Below are 14,961 nucleotides of genomic sequence, written 5' to 3'. Positions count from 1 at the left end.
GTGATTCTCTATAGTATTCTGACTGAATATTGTCCTACAGTCATGCCCCGTGTGAATCGCGTCTTAAGTATGCTTCCTAGTATGGCAAATAGGGCAAACTTGTAACAATGCTGGTTCCTGCATACACAAAGTAAGAAACAAACGAAACTGCGACAACCAGTGTCAGCCGACCCTAGAAGTCCACTTCTTCTTTACCTTCTCATCTCGAGATTCCCTGACAGGCGTGAGACGGTGAAATATCGCGTGCCCTGTGACGCGGGGGCCCATCTTCTTGTGACCCGAATTCCACTCGAATGCGATTTCCGATAAGCCATCTCCGCCCAACTTCAAACCCCAAACCCAGCAGGGGGACACTCGCTACCTGATCTACCTGTCAAGGCCTCGAAGACCTCTTGTTTGGCTCTAGTGCGTTCTCCCACTTCACATTCATCCGCACTCAAACACTCAAACCTCCTGGCTGACGTGCATAGCTTGAGCTCTTGATCTTTCTCGTCGACTGATCTGCTCACCTGGTTCTTCCCGAAGAGCCAGGGACCGGGCAGATCTCTATTACCGACCTGGCAGACAACCTTCCCTCCTCTAATCCCTCCGCCACCGACGACCCTGATCCTCCTTCCCCCCTTGAGCCATCTCCAGAGCAAGTTCCTCCCTCTCGCGCCAGATCCTCAACCTCCGCCCAGCTCGTCTCCGCACATCCCCAACTTCCAGCCCACATAACTCCTCTTCCCAATATAAATTCCCTTCGGCGACGACTCCAACCTGGAAATTCCCGGAATCGTGCTGTTCCGACTGCATCCCCGCGGTTGCCACAGCTTGAAGAGGTTCGTGAAGGTGCTCACGACTCCTACTCACCCGGTCGAGCCAACAGCCGTTCTCCCTCCCGCAAGCGCAGGCGCCTGCACACCATGCGACCCGATTCTCTTTCAAGTGCGAATGGCTTCTCCCCGGTGCCCAACGGCTCCACCCAGAGGAAAGCCGGTCTAAATGGCCAGTCTGCTTCCGCCAACGGCGACGCTCATGCAAATGGCTCTGGGAAGGCACTTGCGAGCTCGACGTATTACGGGCACAACCGTGAGGAGGTCACTCGGATCTTGATCCAGAGTCTGTATGAGCTAGGCTACAGTGGATCCGCGTCCGCGTTAAGTGCGGAGAGCGGTTATCAGCTTGAAACCGCCGGGGTCGCGACTTTTCGGAATGCAGTTCTAGATGGACGCTGGGCGGATGCAGAGCAAATACTGGTGAGGTCTTTCAAGGAGGGGAACTCGCAAAATGGGCAAAAGGCTACTCCAGAGAGAACTCTCGTCCTGGCGGAGGGAGCGGATAGGAGTGAGATGCTGTTCTACCTCCGGCAACAAAAGTTCTTGGAGCTCCTTGAGAACCGCGACTTGGCTGCTGCACTGCTCGTCCTTCGGCAAGAACTGACACCTCTTGGCTACGATGTCGATCGACTACATGCTCTGACCAGGTATGCTCACTGGAGTGACGATTGAAAGTTATATCTTACTGATTGGCTCTTTTCTGCAGCCTTCTCATGTGCCCGGCTGATCAATTACACGAGCAAGCGGGATGGGAGGGGCCTATCAGCTCTTCTCGAGAACGGCTTCTTGCCGATTTGTCAAGTAGGCAATATATATCTCCATACCAGATCATTAGAACTAATTTTCAAAGGATCCATCTCGCCCTCGGTCATGATTCCCCAGCACAGACTGGCGATCTTGTTGGACTACGTCAAACAAGGTCAGATCGAAAAGTGCAAATATCACAACACAGCAGAATCTCCGTCATTATATTCAGATCATCATTGCGACCGAAGCGATTTCCCCTTGGAAGTCAGTGTCAATCTGACAGAACATACCGACGAGGTCTGGTACTGCGGGTTTTCGCACGACGGCTCAAAGCTCGTGACTGCGGGCAGCGACCGCATGGTGCTCATTTATGATACGACAGATTTTACAGTAATCCATAGGTTAATGGATCATGATAGTGGCGTGGCATTCGTTAGCTGGAGTCCCGATGACACGAAATTGATCACCTGCTCGCAAGACAAGAAGGCCCGACTATGGAATGTAGAGGTGAGGTTCTCTATGCACGATTTACAACGGCCTTTCTAACAGGAGATCAGACCGGCCACCGTCTTCTTACAATTGACCATCATTCCCAGCCGGTCACAGCTGCAGGCTGGGCGCCTGACGGCGAGTCTTTCGTGACATCATCTTTTGACCATCAATCGCAAATTTGCCACTGGAGTATTCGAGGGTCATCTATCCACATGTGGAAGAGCAACTTTCGCGTACAAGACTGTGCAATTAGTCCTGATGGCCGCAGACTTGTCGCTGCCGACACTGAAGCAAAGATCCATGTGTTCGATTTCCGTACCTACGAGGAGGATTATTGCCTGTCTCTTGATAGTAACCCAACATCGGTGACTATCAGCCGGGACTCCAAGTATATGCTTGTTAGCCTCAAGGGAGCTACCCATGGCGAGATTCAGTTGATCGACTTGGATACAACAGCAGTGGTACGAACATTCAAGGGTCACAAGCAAGGCGAATATGTCCTACGAAGCACGTTTGGCGGCGCCAACGAAAACTTCGTTGTGAGCGGTAGCGATGGTGTGTTGCTTCGAATTATCCCTCCAGGTCATTAGACTTGAACGCTAATTCCCCCTATCAGATTCCAAGGTTTACATCTGGCACAAAGAGAATACCGAATTGGTAGAGGCGCTAGAAGGTCATACCAAAGGCTGTGTGAACTTCGTCTCCTGGAATCCAGCTGATCCAACCATGTTTGCCTCGGCTGGTGATGACCGGGTAGTGCGCATGTAAGCATCAATCCGTTCCTGGCTAATTGCAAAAGCCGCGATGGTTAACAATCTCTTAGCTGGTCACGAGAGCGCGACCGCTCTCGCTTTGCAGTGGGGCCTAGTCGCAGCAGTCGTGGGGTATCGTCAAATGGATTTCCCCTCACAAGCGCCTTGAGGACCACGTCTGCGTTCTAATCTTGCAGCTGGTCTCGTGGACCGTCGGAGCGAAGATGCGTCGTGCTTCTTCGTCATACCAACTTGTGTACAATGGGATAAGGGAAACACCATCAGGAACTTTGAATTGAAAGACCAATAAACTTGACTGACTGTACTTGAATCTATTCTTCGCTCGCTGTCCCCATTCACTATGTTTTTGCTTGCAAACTTGATCCCTCTCAGCATACATATAGCCCTATTCTGCTTTCTTCTCCATACCCCTTGAACCACCCTATCCAAATTCCCTAACTCCACGTCTCGAGGCTTTCATCTGAAGTTGATATTCCTTAAAGCATCCCAGTCAATACAGGAAAGGCGCAATTGCAATTTTCAGCCCTGAAGCTGTTCTTTATTTTCGGTCGACGGCGAGGCGATATGATTCTCAAATTTGACTTGTCTTGTTGTCCAGTGTCTTTGCGCGTGCTATTTCAAGTTGCCAAGGCGTTTCCCCTTCTCTTCTCCTTTCCTCGATTCGAGGTGATGTTCCTGTTACTGTCTCATTGTGCTCATTGTGTGTAGTATGTATGGCAAATCAAACTTGAATGATGAACTTAGCTCTGCCGTAAGTGTTTAAAATATCTACTATTACGAGGTGCATTGGAGCGAGCAGATGGAACTTTTCATTCAAATAACTCCGTAATTCGTGACTAACTCCTTAACATCCGAACCGAGTGTGAGGCCAGGCAATGGTGAGACGCCACAAGCCCCCAAAATTTGAAGTTCAAAAGTGATATTGCGCCCAGCTTCCATCGTGAAATATTTGTGGCAATTTAGGTCTGGATCATATCGACATTAATAGCTGACATACTGAGCATTGAGAAAACAGGCCTTACATTAACATCTTGTTTTCCTTTCCTCCACGCAAAGACCGCCTTGCAAAGTTATATTACTTTCTCGGGACCGGAAATGAGACTTTCGATGAGACTATCAACGCAAGCAAATATTGTAGATCCGAAAGTCAAACTAGGAGCCACCTTGGAAGCCAACCTTGGTCGTTCAAACATATAGGTAAATGATCGTAAAGGGTGGTTCGACTAGGTAAGGAGATCCGCAACTGTGAAAAATGGTGATTAGTAAAATAAGAGAAGTGCACAAGGGAATCATCATCTTACCATTCATGGGCATTTCTTCGATCTGCGTAGAATAGTAAAGTTCAATGTCGCGTAGGATACGGACGTCATCACTAGTCACAAAGTTGATGGCGACACCCTTGCGGCCAAAACGACCACTTCGACCAATTCGGTGGATGTAGTTTTCACGATTCGTAGGGAGATCATAGTTAATGACGAGTGAAACTTGTTGGACATCAATACCACGGGCCCAGACGTCGGTGGAAATCAAAACGCGCGAATTGCCCTGTCGGAAGTCCTGCATGATACTGTCCCGCTCCTTCTGAGGCATCTCTCCGTGCATGCTGGAGACGGTGAAGTTGGCCTCACGCATCTTGTCGGTAAGCCAGTCGACCTTGCGACGGGTGTTGCAGAAAATAACAGCTTGGGTGATGGTAAGGGTGTCGTAAAGATCGCAAAGCGTGTCGAATTTCCATTCCTCCTTCTCCACAGCGATGAAGTACTGCTTGATTCCCTCAAGCGTCAACTCGTCACGCTTGACTAGGACCCGCACAGGATCTGTCATAAATTTGGTCGTCATGTCCAACACATCGTAAGGGAGAGTCGCGGAAACCACAACAACCTGTGTCGCGGGAGGAAGATAGCGATAAACGTCATAGATCTGCTCACGGAAACCGCGGTTCAGAAGCTCATCTGCTTCATCGAGAATGAGCATCTTGATGTGACGAGTGCGGAGGTTGCGTCGGCGGATCATATCTGCGACACGGCCGGGTGTTCCTGAAACGACATGCTGCCCATAGTCGAGCTTGCGAATATCTTCTCCGATATTGGTACCGCCAATGCATGCGTGACATTGTACATTCATGTAGTCGCCGAGTGCCATAATCACTGACTGGATCTGGGTTGCGAGTTCGCGAGTGGGGGAAAGGACCAAGGCTGTTAAAAAGTCAGGATGATGGAAAGGAAATAGAGGGGAAAACCCAAGAATCCCTGCTAACCTTGAGTCTCACGGACTACCGTGTCAATGACTTGGAGGGTACTGATCGCGAAAGTCGCAGTTTTACCAGTACCGGACTGGGCTTGAGCAATAGTATCGCGACCTTTGCAGATCTGAACAATGGCACGCGACTGAACCGCCGATGGGGACTCATAACCGTAGGCGTAGATTCCGCGAAGTAAGCTCTCCTTCAGGTGCATGTCCTCGAAGGTCGGCGCCACCGTCACCTCCTTGGAGGTGTTGAACTCCATCCGCTCTGGAATCCGAATCTTTTGTTAGTGATGGATCGGAATAGGAAGGGGAGTGCTCATACCATCTGCGCGTCTGTCAATCCCGTCCGCCATAATGATAATACCCAAGTTTTGACTGAGGGCCGAATGGGTGGAGTCTGATGTCGCAAAGCAAGAAGAAGCGTAGAGACAAAATCGGAGCGGAGGAACAATCACGTGACAACATCGGTGTCTCTTCTCCACCTCCAATCTTCAAATCTAAGAACACTGTCAAGCTACCTGCACCCAACATCCGTGTCACCCTCAAGATGCGGTTCGAAGATCAGCGCTTCTTACATGAGGACCTTGATCATCTGGAGCTAGCTGTCGCTGACCGCGCAGCTCAAGAGCCCCGTAATGTGAGTTCTCGCGCGTTTTTGTTTTCCATAGCGCGCACACCACATAAGGAGACTCCCAGCTGATATTTTATATGTGGCAGATTCGTGAACGCCTGTCTCGCGACCATGAGCTCGCCAAATTTTTGAACCGGATCCAGGAGCAATCCAAGCGACTGATGGACATTTACGAAGATGCGGATGGTGTGCGGAAGATGGAATCGCAGTCACTTTCAACCGGCGACCAGTATGAAGAATTTTACAAGCAACTTGACCCCATTAAGGAATTTCACAAACGCTATCCGAATCAACCAGTCGAAAATCTGGAGAAAGCCTACAAGCGCAGGGCACCGGCAGAGATCGAAGCCTCCGGCTTGGAAGCGGACAACATGTTTTCTGGCGAAGAAGCATTTGGCCAATTTCTCGACTTGATCGGACTGCACGAGCAGTATCTGAACCTTCCTTCGGTGAAGCGCCTGCCATACATTCAGTATCTCGATGTTTTCGACATCTTCGTCCCACCAACCCTCAACATCAAGCGCAAGGATAAGCTCTCCGACAAATATTTCCGCTATGTCAACGAGCTCGCTAGCTACCTGGAAAGCTTTATCAAGCGTGCACGCCCACTGCAGGATTTGGATGCGACATTTGCTGCTTTCCTGCAGGATTTCGACAAGAAATGGGCCGCTAAGGAAATTCCAGGCTGGACGGATGAGGACAACGGAAAGGGAGGAGAGTCAGGAGACGACCTATGGTGCCCGGACTGCGAAAAACAGTTCACGAACCCTAATGTCTACCGGAGCCACTTGACCCAAAAGAAGCACATTCGAGCCGCAGAGGCCCGTAAGGCCGCTGGTGCCTCCGGGGAGAAGCCCAGTGCGCCTGCAGGCGATGGGCCATCTTCCCTGGCACGTGGTTTGAAAGAGCGTGCCGTTGCGGAGCGTGAGCACCGTATCCGTTGCCTGACTAATGAGCTCCAGGAAGAGCGTAAAAAGACGCGCACTAATGTAGAACGCCGTCAAGGAATGACCGAGCATGAGCGCCAGATGGAATATGAGGCGCTTATGGCTGGATCGGAGCAGCAGCGCGAGACCCATGATGGCGAGAATTCTGACGAAGATGGCGATGAGAGGTTCGACAACCCCCTTAACGTACCACTAGGGTGGGATGGAAAGCCCATCCCATTTTGGCTCTACAAGCTGCACGGCCTTGGTGTCGAATACCCGTGCGAGATCTGTGGAAACTACATTTACATGGGCCGTCGCGCGTACGACAGGCACTTCTCCGAAGCCCGCCATCTTTATGGCCTCAAGTGTCTGGGTATCACGTCGAACACTAGCCTCTTCCGCGAGATTAACCGCATCGACGAGGCCGTGAGCCTGTGGGAGAAACTGGAGGCTGAACGCAAGCAAGAGCGTGAGCTTCGGGAAAATATCGTGCAGATGGAGGATGCTGATGGTAATGTCATGCCGGAAAGGATCTACAACGAGTACGTCACCCTATCCCATCATGCGTTATTATTAACCTTCTCTAACAAAAATCCCCTTCAATCAGCCTCGTCAAGCAGGGAATTCTGTAAGCGAGACTTTTCGATTAAAGGTTACTATGGATCGTGCAGTACAAAAGCTCGGAGTTTGGCGAACGGAGAACATCTCACTATCGGGACCAATCAATTTTTTCAAGGTCGCTTCTTTCATTTTTCCCTCTTTTCTGGGACGATGTACTAATAGCATGAGCTCGAATGATGGTAATCAATCTAAGCGTCCAGCGTCAAGGGAATCCATTACCTTCCATGGAAACAGTAGTATCCGTTAATAGCACTGCTGCAGGGCGTATTTGTGACGATGATGCAAGCTTGCCCTATCACGTGCTTTCGTGTCCACTCAAGACGCGTGAGCCGCGAAATGCTGAACGCGTCAAATATTCACGCTGGAGCAGATCTAGGCATTGATGTGAGGTTTCAAGTGGCCACCTTATGGGGTTTCAATTTGCTTTTCTGTGTGACCTTCTATCGGCTCTGGAAGATGACCATTTTTCCAAGGTATTGCCAACCAAACGGGATACTTCTGCCATCCAGATAATCAACCGATGGTGTGCCCAGCATGACTCTTGCATCAATGACATAGAAACGGATAGGCTTGCTCTTCTATCGTGTATGTTCCCAGATCAACGACCGGACCGTGTATATTGGTTGCAAGCAACCTCGTTGGCCCGAGTCATTGGCCGTTGCTTAAGGCTTGGGTCCTCCCGGCTGACAGAACTGGGTCAATGGAAGAAGCCCGGCGGCCCAGACCTGGGCAAATGTGTCGAGAATGTAATGTCACAAGCTGAGAACTACGTTCCCCCTGGTCGAGGTGTCACGGTAGAAGAAATAGACACGGCTTTGAACATGATCGCTTCGCGATGTCGTTTCTCAGGGCCGGATGTCCGTCGGCAGCATACAGCAGTCAATGTGGACAAGACCTTGTCGCCCCTGTATCGCCGACTGAGTAGTCGAGATGCAAAGTGGCTAACTCGCTTGATATTAAGAGGCTATCCTCTGACATTGCCGTTGAAGTATACCCTGGGAAGAATTCACTTTTTGCTGCCACCCTTGCTCCAGTTCCAGAACACATTTGAAGGCGCCCTGGAGATGTTGTCTTCTGAGCCTATGAACAGATTTCCACCGAACCCAGACGGCCGAACAGCTGCCCGGCTATCTGAAGTTGCGTGCGAGAATCTATATCCCCGGACTGGGATCAAAGTTGGGCGGCCGGACTATTTCAAGGCTCGAAGTATCAAACATTGTCTGCAGCTGGTCGAAGGTCGTCGGATGAGTGTTGAACGAAAGTACGATGGGGAATATTGTCAAATCCACATTGATCTTACCCAATCCCATCCCATCCAAGTCTTTTCCAAAAGTGGCAAAGACTCAACAGCAGATCGAGCCGGCATCGCTCCAATTCTAGAAGAAACTCTTCATCTCAATCACACCGAGCGCAAGTTTACTCGGAAATGTATCCTCGAAGCAGAGCTTGTTGTCTGGAGCGACAAACGAGGTGGCATTGCAGGCTTCCACAAGCTTCGGAAGTTTATCTGTCGCTCCGGGACACTCATAGGCGTGGACAATGATTCTCCGTTAGTGAGCCCGATGGTATCCGCTGGTTAATTGGTGCTAACTGTGTAGGCCTCAACCGTACGAACATCTGATGCTAGTTTTCTTCGACGTGCTCCTTCTTGATGACGACGTCTGTCTCCGAAAGCCCCACCGTGAAAGGCGTCTCTTGCTGCAGCGCTTAATAGACCCTGTCGCCGGCCGAGCTGCTCTTGCAGAGCAAGAGGTTATGAGGTTCGATCGAGTTGATCGGTATGAAAGGCTGGATCTTGCGTTTTCCAGGGCTATCGCTCAGCGATGGGAGGGGCTGGTCCTGAAAGCCTGTGATGAGCCTTACTTTCCCATTCATTCCTCCGGTATAGAAAGAAAGTTTGGTGGATGGATTAAACTTAAGAAAGACTATATCCCTGGTCTGGGCGATACAGTCGATCTTAATATCATCGGTGCATATTACGATTCGCGACATGCTCATCTTGTTTCACCTCAGAAACCATTGAAATGGACACATTTTCTGGTGGGGTGTCTTCTGAACAAGAAGGAAGTAATGCATTCTGGTGACAGACCTCGCTTTCGAGTTATTGACGTACTCAATCATCACTCCATGCACCGAAATTTCATGCAGCTCTTGAATCAGCATGGTGAATTTCAAGCACAAGACCCGGGGGATTTTGTTCAATTCGCCATTGAATACGGGCATGCCAACACTCCTGCGGCATCCGTGATCTTCAAAAAGACCTTCCCGGTCGAACTCATGGGTGCAGGATTCGAGAAACCGTCCGGTGCCCGATATTACACTCTTCGGTTCCCTCGGATCCTCAAGATCCATACAGATCGGAGTTTTGAAGATTCAGCATCTTTTCAGGAACTGCAGAATCTAGCCGACGAGGCCCGATCTGTCCCCAAGCAGGATCAACTCGAAGAACAAGAGCATTGGCGCAACCGATTGAGGGTTGGTAGTGGCTATGACCTGTACATCAGATCAGAGACACCACCTCGCGGTTCAAGCTCAGAGTCGGGTGGAAGCCCAAGCTCGAAAGACTCAAACGCAACAGCCAGTTATGAGGAGAGTGACGACTGCTTGGATTCGATCCCCACCGGCCACGAAGTTCATCAAGAGCCCAGAAACATCCACAATGACCGGAAGCGGAAAATGCCCCCTACTATATACATCGATGACCCGGGTCTTCCTGCGAGTTCCGGAGGCATTTCAAATCGCAGCACTGCTTTGACGGAAATTGGAAACCTCTCTCAGTCAAATAAGCAGCCAAGAAGAGAGGTTCTGAATGGGGCATCCACAAAACCTGTCCAATTGACCAATAGTTCCCCGCATAATCCAGACGATGTTGCAACTTCAAAAGAACCCTCAGCATACATCGAAATGCTTGGATGTGCCTCCGTCACTAACCTAGTCGCTCCAATCCCCCCACTCGAGAAAGGACTCTTCATCAAGTCCCCATTAGTGGCAATTCCCACGTACAGTCCAAGCTCCCAAACCTCCACTTTGGAATTCCTTGAATCCTTAGCTCCCAAGGAATCAATGCCTCTCGTTCAGCAATTTCACCCACAAGCAGCCTCAACAGGGACGGCCTTCGGAATCATTCTCATCAACCCAGCTGAAGTCTCACTGGGTCCAAAGATCCACGAGATAGCTAAAGCTGTTCACAATCTTATGAAGAAAAGTCAATCTTGCTTACCCTGTCGAGGAGCTATATTCTTCTTGGATCAAATACTTTATGAACAGAGGGCTTGCCCTGAGAGTTCTGACTTTTGCCTGCGCACAGAGTGGCCTCGTATTGGACGCGAGCTTTACTATGCGTGTGTTCGATGGGACTTCTCAGGGCCACGAGGTGTCTTGCACTCTGAGCTGGACAGCCACCGCGGGAAACCTGGGATATCAGTGAGCTTTGAACCAAGTCACATTTTGGAATTGGCGGATACATGTCCTACAATCCGTTAGGACACTTTGATACCAGAGAATTCGTTTTTAGATTAATCAACGGGATGATGAAGCGATGAAGCGATGGATTCCTTTGGCTCTAAAATACTGGAATCTCGCAGCTACCATCGGAAAGAAGGAATGGAACGCCGCGCTATCATGTCAATGTCATAACATTTTCCGTCCGACAGGCCCGCTAGTCGCCACCCTCTCTTCTGGCGCGGATATCACTCATTAGCGCCCTTGCCTCCTCTACTTCCATTCCATCCTGACATAACTCCCCGGCGAGTTGGTCTGCGCGATCCAAGTCTCCCTGCCGTATTGCATATTGGGCTAGCCACAGACGAGCCCGGGACGTCGTAGCCGTAGGGCCTGTGCCATGATATGTCTCGCTATTCATAGAGTCATCATTCTGCATACTGAAGGAAGATGTACGAGGGCGTGTTCGGCGATGCCGGCGCCCAGGCTGTTTCTGTGACGCATCGTTGTCTTCGTCGGAGCTGTCAGATCCACCGTCACTGTGTGCAGCGGCTTCCGAAGGAGAAGAAAGATCCTCGTCGGAAAGGCTTGCGTCCACAGGAGCACCCCCGGATTCTTGCTGAAGGGTGAGCTCCATGTATGCAGCGGCTTCATCTTCATCGCCAAGGCGCTCATAGAGCGTGGCGATTTGGTGCAGCGTTTCGGTGTCGAGAATTTTGCGAGCGCCTCCGCCAGGGCTTCCACCTGGTGCCGGCGCAGCTTCGGTGTAATATGAACCTGCAACCAGCGCTCGCTTCAGGGCCTGAATACTGGATTCGATACGGCCCATCTTTGCATAACACGATCCAACGGCTTGCCACATCTTCGGGTCGTATGGTTGAAGGGCTGCTGCGCGCTGGTAGTAGAACAGAGCGTAGAATGACATGTCCAGGACCTCGTAAGCTTGACCTAGGCCGTACCAAGCGCGGTAGTCTTTGCGATTGACATCGACAGCCCGGCGATAGGATTCAATGGCAGTATGGGTGTTCTTCATCTCGATGTATTCATGGCCCATGAGTGTCCATGCAGATAAGAAATTGCGATCAAGAGTCAGAGCCCGCCGGAAATACATCACGGCTTTTTCATGCTCTGACTTCAGAGAGTAGTAATTGCCTACAACACAACACGTCTCGGGGCGAAATTTATCGGTAGCGGTTGCGATTTGGGCCACAAAGGCGAGTTGGGGCCTGGCACCCATGACGTATAGAATATTGGAGTAGTGGTCGAGACTGTCCAGACGATGCGGCGAAGTTGAGAGAATCTCATTGAAAATCTCGGATGCTCGTTCAAAGTCTAATGATGGCGAATGAGCAATGTGAAACAAGGGCGTATGGGAGAGCGGAGAGTTACCTTTGGAATGATAGTGCAACAGTGCCTCTTGAGTCTTCAGAAAAGCGCTGCCGGGGAAAAGCTGTTCAAGTTCTGCTACGGCTTTCCACGTCTCTTCGGTAATCTGGTACAGCTCCTGGTTGCAATACACATGAAAGACCAAAGTCATGATATTCTGTGGCAGCTGTCCAACGATTTGTTTAAGCTGTGGAAGAATAAGTCAGCCTAGTCCTGTTGTTTTGCTGAGGATTGAAAGAAACGAACATCCTCATTATTGGCTAACAAATCACTCAGCTCATGCCATGCGCCCCAGTGAAATGGGTTCTGATGCACGCTGCGGATGAGCCACTTTTTCGCCGCTTCTTCGTTTCGGCCCTTCAACAGAACAAGAGCGTATAGATATTCAAGCCAGCCCTGGCTCTGGTCTTCCAGTCCTTGCGCACTACGCTCCATCAGCCACCCCTCCAAGCCGCGTGCCAGATCTGGTAGTTCTCGGTTCACTGCCGTGCCACCGTCCGCTGGGCCCAGTACCATCTCTGTGTCTTCGTCCTTCCGTTTCTCTCCCGCCATATACTTAGCATACAGGGCAAGAAAGAGGGACTTTTGACTGAGTTTCGGGTACGGGTTTCTGCGGATGTTAGTCTTGCTGTTTGATGATTTCTCCTTGCCCTTCAGGGATGTTCGTCCTTGCTTGGGTTTCGAGTTCGGCGAGATGACCGAGAGTGGCACAGGCGAAGTTGCCGCGGGGAGAAACACCGCGGCGCAACGATCGAATTCGCGGGTGTCAAAGAATGACTTCGCGAGAAGGTATTTGTAGGATTCTTGAGCCTCCAGGGCTGCTTCGACGGGGTCTTGCTCGCGTAGATAAGGGTTTACTGGCAGATGCGCCGGCTCTGTCATATCCATGGGGGACTCTGGGTCGGTGTCTTCCTCGTCGGTCGGCGCAAGGGCGTCTAGCATCTCTGCGGCCCTGCACATTATGAAGTCGTCAGTTTACTAAGATCCAGCGCAAATTTCTTTTGTCAATATACCATTTCGCTGATTGATAGAGACATCGCTCTGAGCATTTCACTGCTGCACTTTCAAGCTGAAACTTCAGATTTTGAATCGCGTCTGGTGTGACATGTGTAATATCCATGATTGTTGATTATCTGCGCTACAGCGCGCGCTGTTGGAGCTCAAATCGTCGAAAGGAAAGGAGTAGGCTGATCTTTTAGATTCGCCTGACCCAGGTGGTCTTCGATCGCATGTTATGCTCTTTTCGAGGCGGCGTCTGTCTGCGGCTCAACAATTGGTGACCGCGGAGCTATCGATCGGAGCTATCGAGTCGTAGTACGTTGGCGCAGCGGTTGCTGTGATAGAGACCCGCGGAAGCGGAGCAAGGACAGGCAAAAATAGAATGACAAGGATAGCTTCGGTGCCTTTTCATGCCCTCTGCAGCGAACGAATGGCTTGAAAGTATCAGGCGAGGAACAGACGGAGCATCTGCGCAGCTCGAGAAAGCGCATAAACATGCAAACAGATCAAACACACTAAGCCCCCTCCGCGGGGCCAAACATTTAGTTTGCAACTCCCCTGATAATCTTTCGTTTCAATCCATTGATCATGGCTGCCACCACCAAGCGTGCGGACTTCGAGGCCGTCTGGCCCTCACTGGTTCAAGATATTCTGTCTCATGCTAAGAAATACAACCTCCCCGACAATGCTCAGGAATGGTTCGAAAAGGTAGATTATGCCCCTCTCCAGACCATTGACCCTCACTTATCACATGTCCAAGTTCGACTAATTGACCTTTCTCCTCGGAAATATAGTCTCTCAATGTCAATACCCCTGGTGGCAAACTGAACCGCGGTCTTTCCGTTCCTGACACTGGTCTCGCCCTCCTCAAGAAGCCCCTGACCGATGAACAATTCCAGCACCTGAGCATTTTGGGTTGGCTCACTGAGCTTCTCCAGGCTTTCTTCCTGGTCAGCGATGACATTATGGACAGCTCAATCACTCGTCGCGGGCAACCTTGCTGGTACCGCCAGGAGGGTGTTGGCCTCATTGCCATCAACGATGCCTTCATGCTGGAGAGTGCTATTTACCTCATCCTCAAGCAGCGCTTCCGCTCTCACCCCGCCTACATTGATCTTGTCGAGCTCTTCCACGAGACCACCTGGCAGACCGAGTTGGGTCAGCTCTGTGACCTGATCACTGCTCCCGAGGACAATGTGAACCTCGACAACTTCTCCCTGGACAAGTACATGTTCATTGTCACTTACAAGACTGCCTACTACAGTTTCTACTTGCCTGTCGCCCTCGCTCTGCACTATCTGCAGCTGGCCAGCGAGGAGAACCTCAAGCAGGCTCATGATATCCTGATCCCGCTGGGTCAGTACTTCCAGATCCAGGACGACTACTTGGACAACTTCGGCGACCCCGAGGTGATTGGCAAGATTGGCACCGATATTCAGGACAACAAGTGCTCGTGGTTAGTCAATCAAGCTATCAAACTCGCCACTCCTGAGCAGCGTGCTATCCTCGATGCATCCTACGGCCGCAAGGACAAGGAGCAGGAAGCCAAGGTCAAGGCTGTCTTCAACGAACTCAAGCTCGATCAGCTCTACAAGGAGTACGAGGAGAACGTGGTCACTGATCTGCGCGCCAAGATCGCTGCCGTTGACGAGGCCAGCGGCCTGAAGAAGGAGGTCTTTGAGTCCTTCCTGGCCAAGATCTACAAGCGAACCAAATAGATATGGGGCAGGGCACTGGACATAGCCTTAATAGCGAGACCCTTTGTGATGTGTTATGATTACTAGACACGACCTCGGGCCAGTCAAATAAAGAAGTAATATAAGCATGAGCATCAGACTGTACGAAGCGAATGAATTGTACATAGCAAATCGCCCCAC

General features: G+C 50.7%; 6 protein-coding genes across 6 annotated transcripts; 4 read left to right on the top strand and 2 right to left on the bottom strand.

Annotated features, from left to right (window-relative positions):
• Positions 1 to 42: 42 nt before the first annotated feature.
• N7468_007888 (WD40 repeat domain-containing protein) lies at positions 43 to 2,998 on the top strand (the record flags this gene model as incomplete). The annotated part of the gene is made up of 7 exons (XM_058477184.1): positions 43 to 67; positions 526 to 1,465; positions 1,525 to 1,619; positions 1,669 to 2,072; positions 2,123 to 2,612; positions 2,674 to 2,821; positions 2,881 to 2,998. 7 exons carry the CDS (start codon positions 43 to 45, stop codon positions 2,996 to 2,998), a joined length of 2,220 nt encoding a protein of 739 aa, XP_058327529.1.
• Positions 2,999 to 4,053: 1,055 nt separating this feature from the next.
• N7468_007887 (ATP-dependent RNA helicase eIF4A) lies at positions 4,054 to 5,430 on the bottom strand (the record flags this gene model as incomplete). The annotated part of the gene is made up of 4 exons (XM_058477183.1): positions 4,054 to 4,073; positions 4,132 to 5,025; positions 5,088 to 5,342; positions 5,400 to 5,430. 4 exons carry the CDS (start codon positions 5,428 to 5,430, stop codon positions 4,054 to 4,056), a joined length of 1,200 nt encoding a protein of 399 aa, XP_058327528.1.
• Positions 5,431 to 5,477: 47 nt separating this feature from the next.
• N7468_007886 (SF3a splicing factor complex subunit PRP9) lies at positions 5,478 to 7,177 on the top strand (the record flags this gene model as incomplete). Its single annotated transcript, XM_058477182.1, has 2 exons — positions 5,478 to 5,714; positions 5,795 to 7,177. Coding segments are annotated over 2 exons (1,620 nt in total), but the record flags the coding sequence as incomplete, so codon positions are not given.
• A 488-nt stretch (positions 7,178 to 7,665) lies between these two features.
• Positions 7,666 to 10,741, top strand: N7468_007885 (ATP dependent DNA ligase domain protein; the record flags this gene model as incomplete). Its single annotated transcript, XM_058477181.1, has 2 exons — positions 7,666 to 8,807; positions 8,857 to 10,741. The coding sequence occupies 2 exons, from the start codon at positions 7,666 to 7,668 to the stop codon at positions 10,739 to 10,741; spliced, it is 3,027 nt and encodes a 1,008-aa protein (XP_058327526.1).
• A 175-nt stretch (positions 10,742 to 10,916) lies between these two features.
• On the bottom strand, positions 10,917 to 13,205 carry N7468_007884 (anaphase promoting complex subunit CDC23; the record flags this gene model as incomplete). The annotated part of the gene is made up of 3 exons (XM_058477180.1): positions 10,917 to 12,272; positions 12,332 to 13,037; positions 13,099 to 13,205. 3 exons carry the CDS (start codon positions 13,203 to 13,205, stop codon positions 10,917 to 10,919), a joined length of 2,169 nt encoding a protein of 722 aa, XP_058327525.1.
• Positions 13,206 to 13,672: 467 nt separating this feature from the next.
• On the top strand, positions 13,673 to 14,802 carry erg20 (bifunctional (2E,6E)-farnesyl diphosphate synthase/dimethylallyltranstransferase; the record flags this gene model as incomplete). Its single annotated transcript, XM_058477179.1, has 2 exons — positions 13,673 to 13,792; positions 13,879 to 14,802. 2 exons carry the CDS (start codon positions 13,673 to 13,675, stop codon positions 14,800 to 14,802), a joined length of 1,044 nt encoding a protein of 347 aa, XP_058327524.1.
• Between the last annotated feature and the right edge of the window lie 159 nt (positions 14,803 to 14,961).

This window comes from Penicillium chermesinum (genome assembly GCF_028974085.1).
Source record: "Penicillium chermesinum strain IBT 19713 chromosome Unknown utg000006l:1.0-2335141.0:1.0-2336784.0, whole genome shotgun sequence".
In the NCBI taxonomy this organism is placed as follows: domain Eukaryota; kingdom Fungi; phylum Ascomycota; class Eurotiomycetes; order Eurotiales; family Aspergillaceae; genus Penicillium; species Penicillium chermesinum.
The sequence above is the reverse complement of the archived record's forward strand: the minus strand, read 5'-3'. Positions and strand labels throughout refer to the sequence as shown.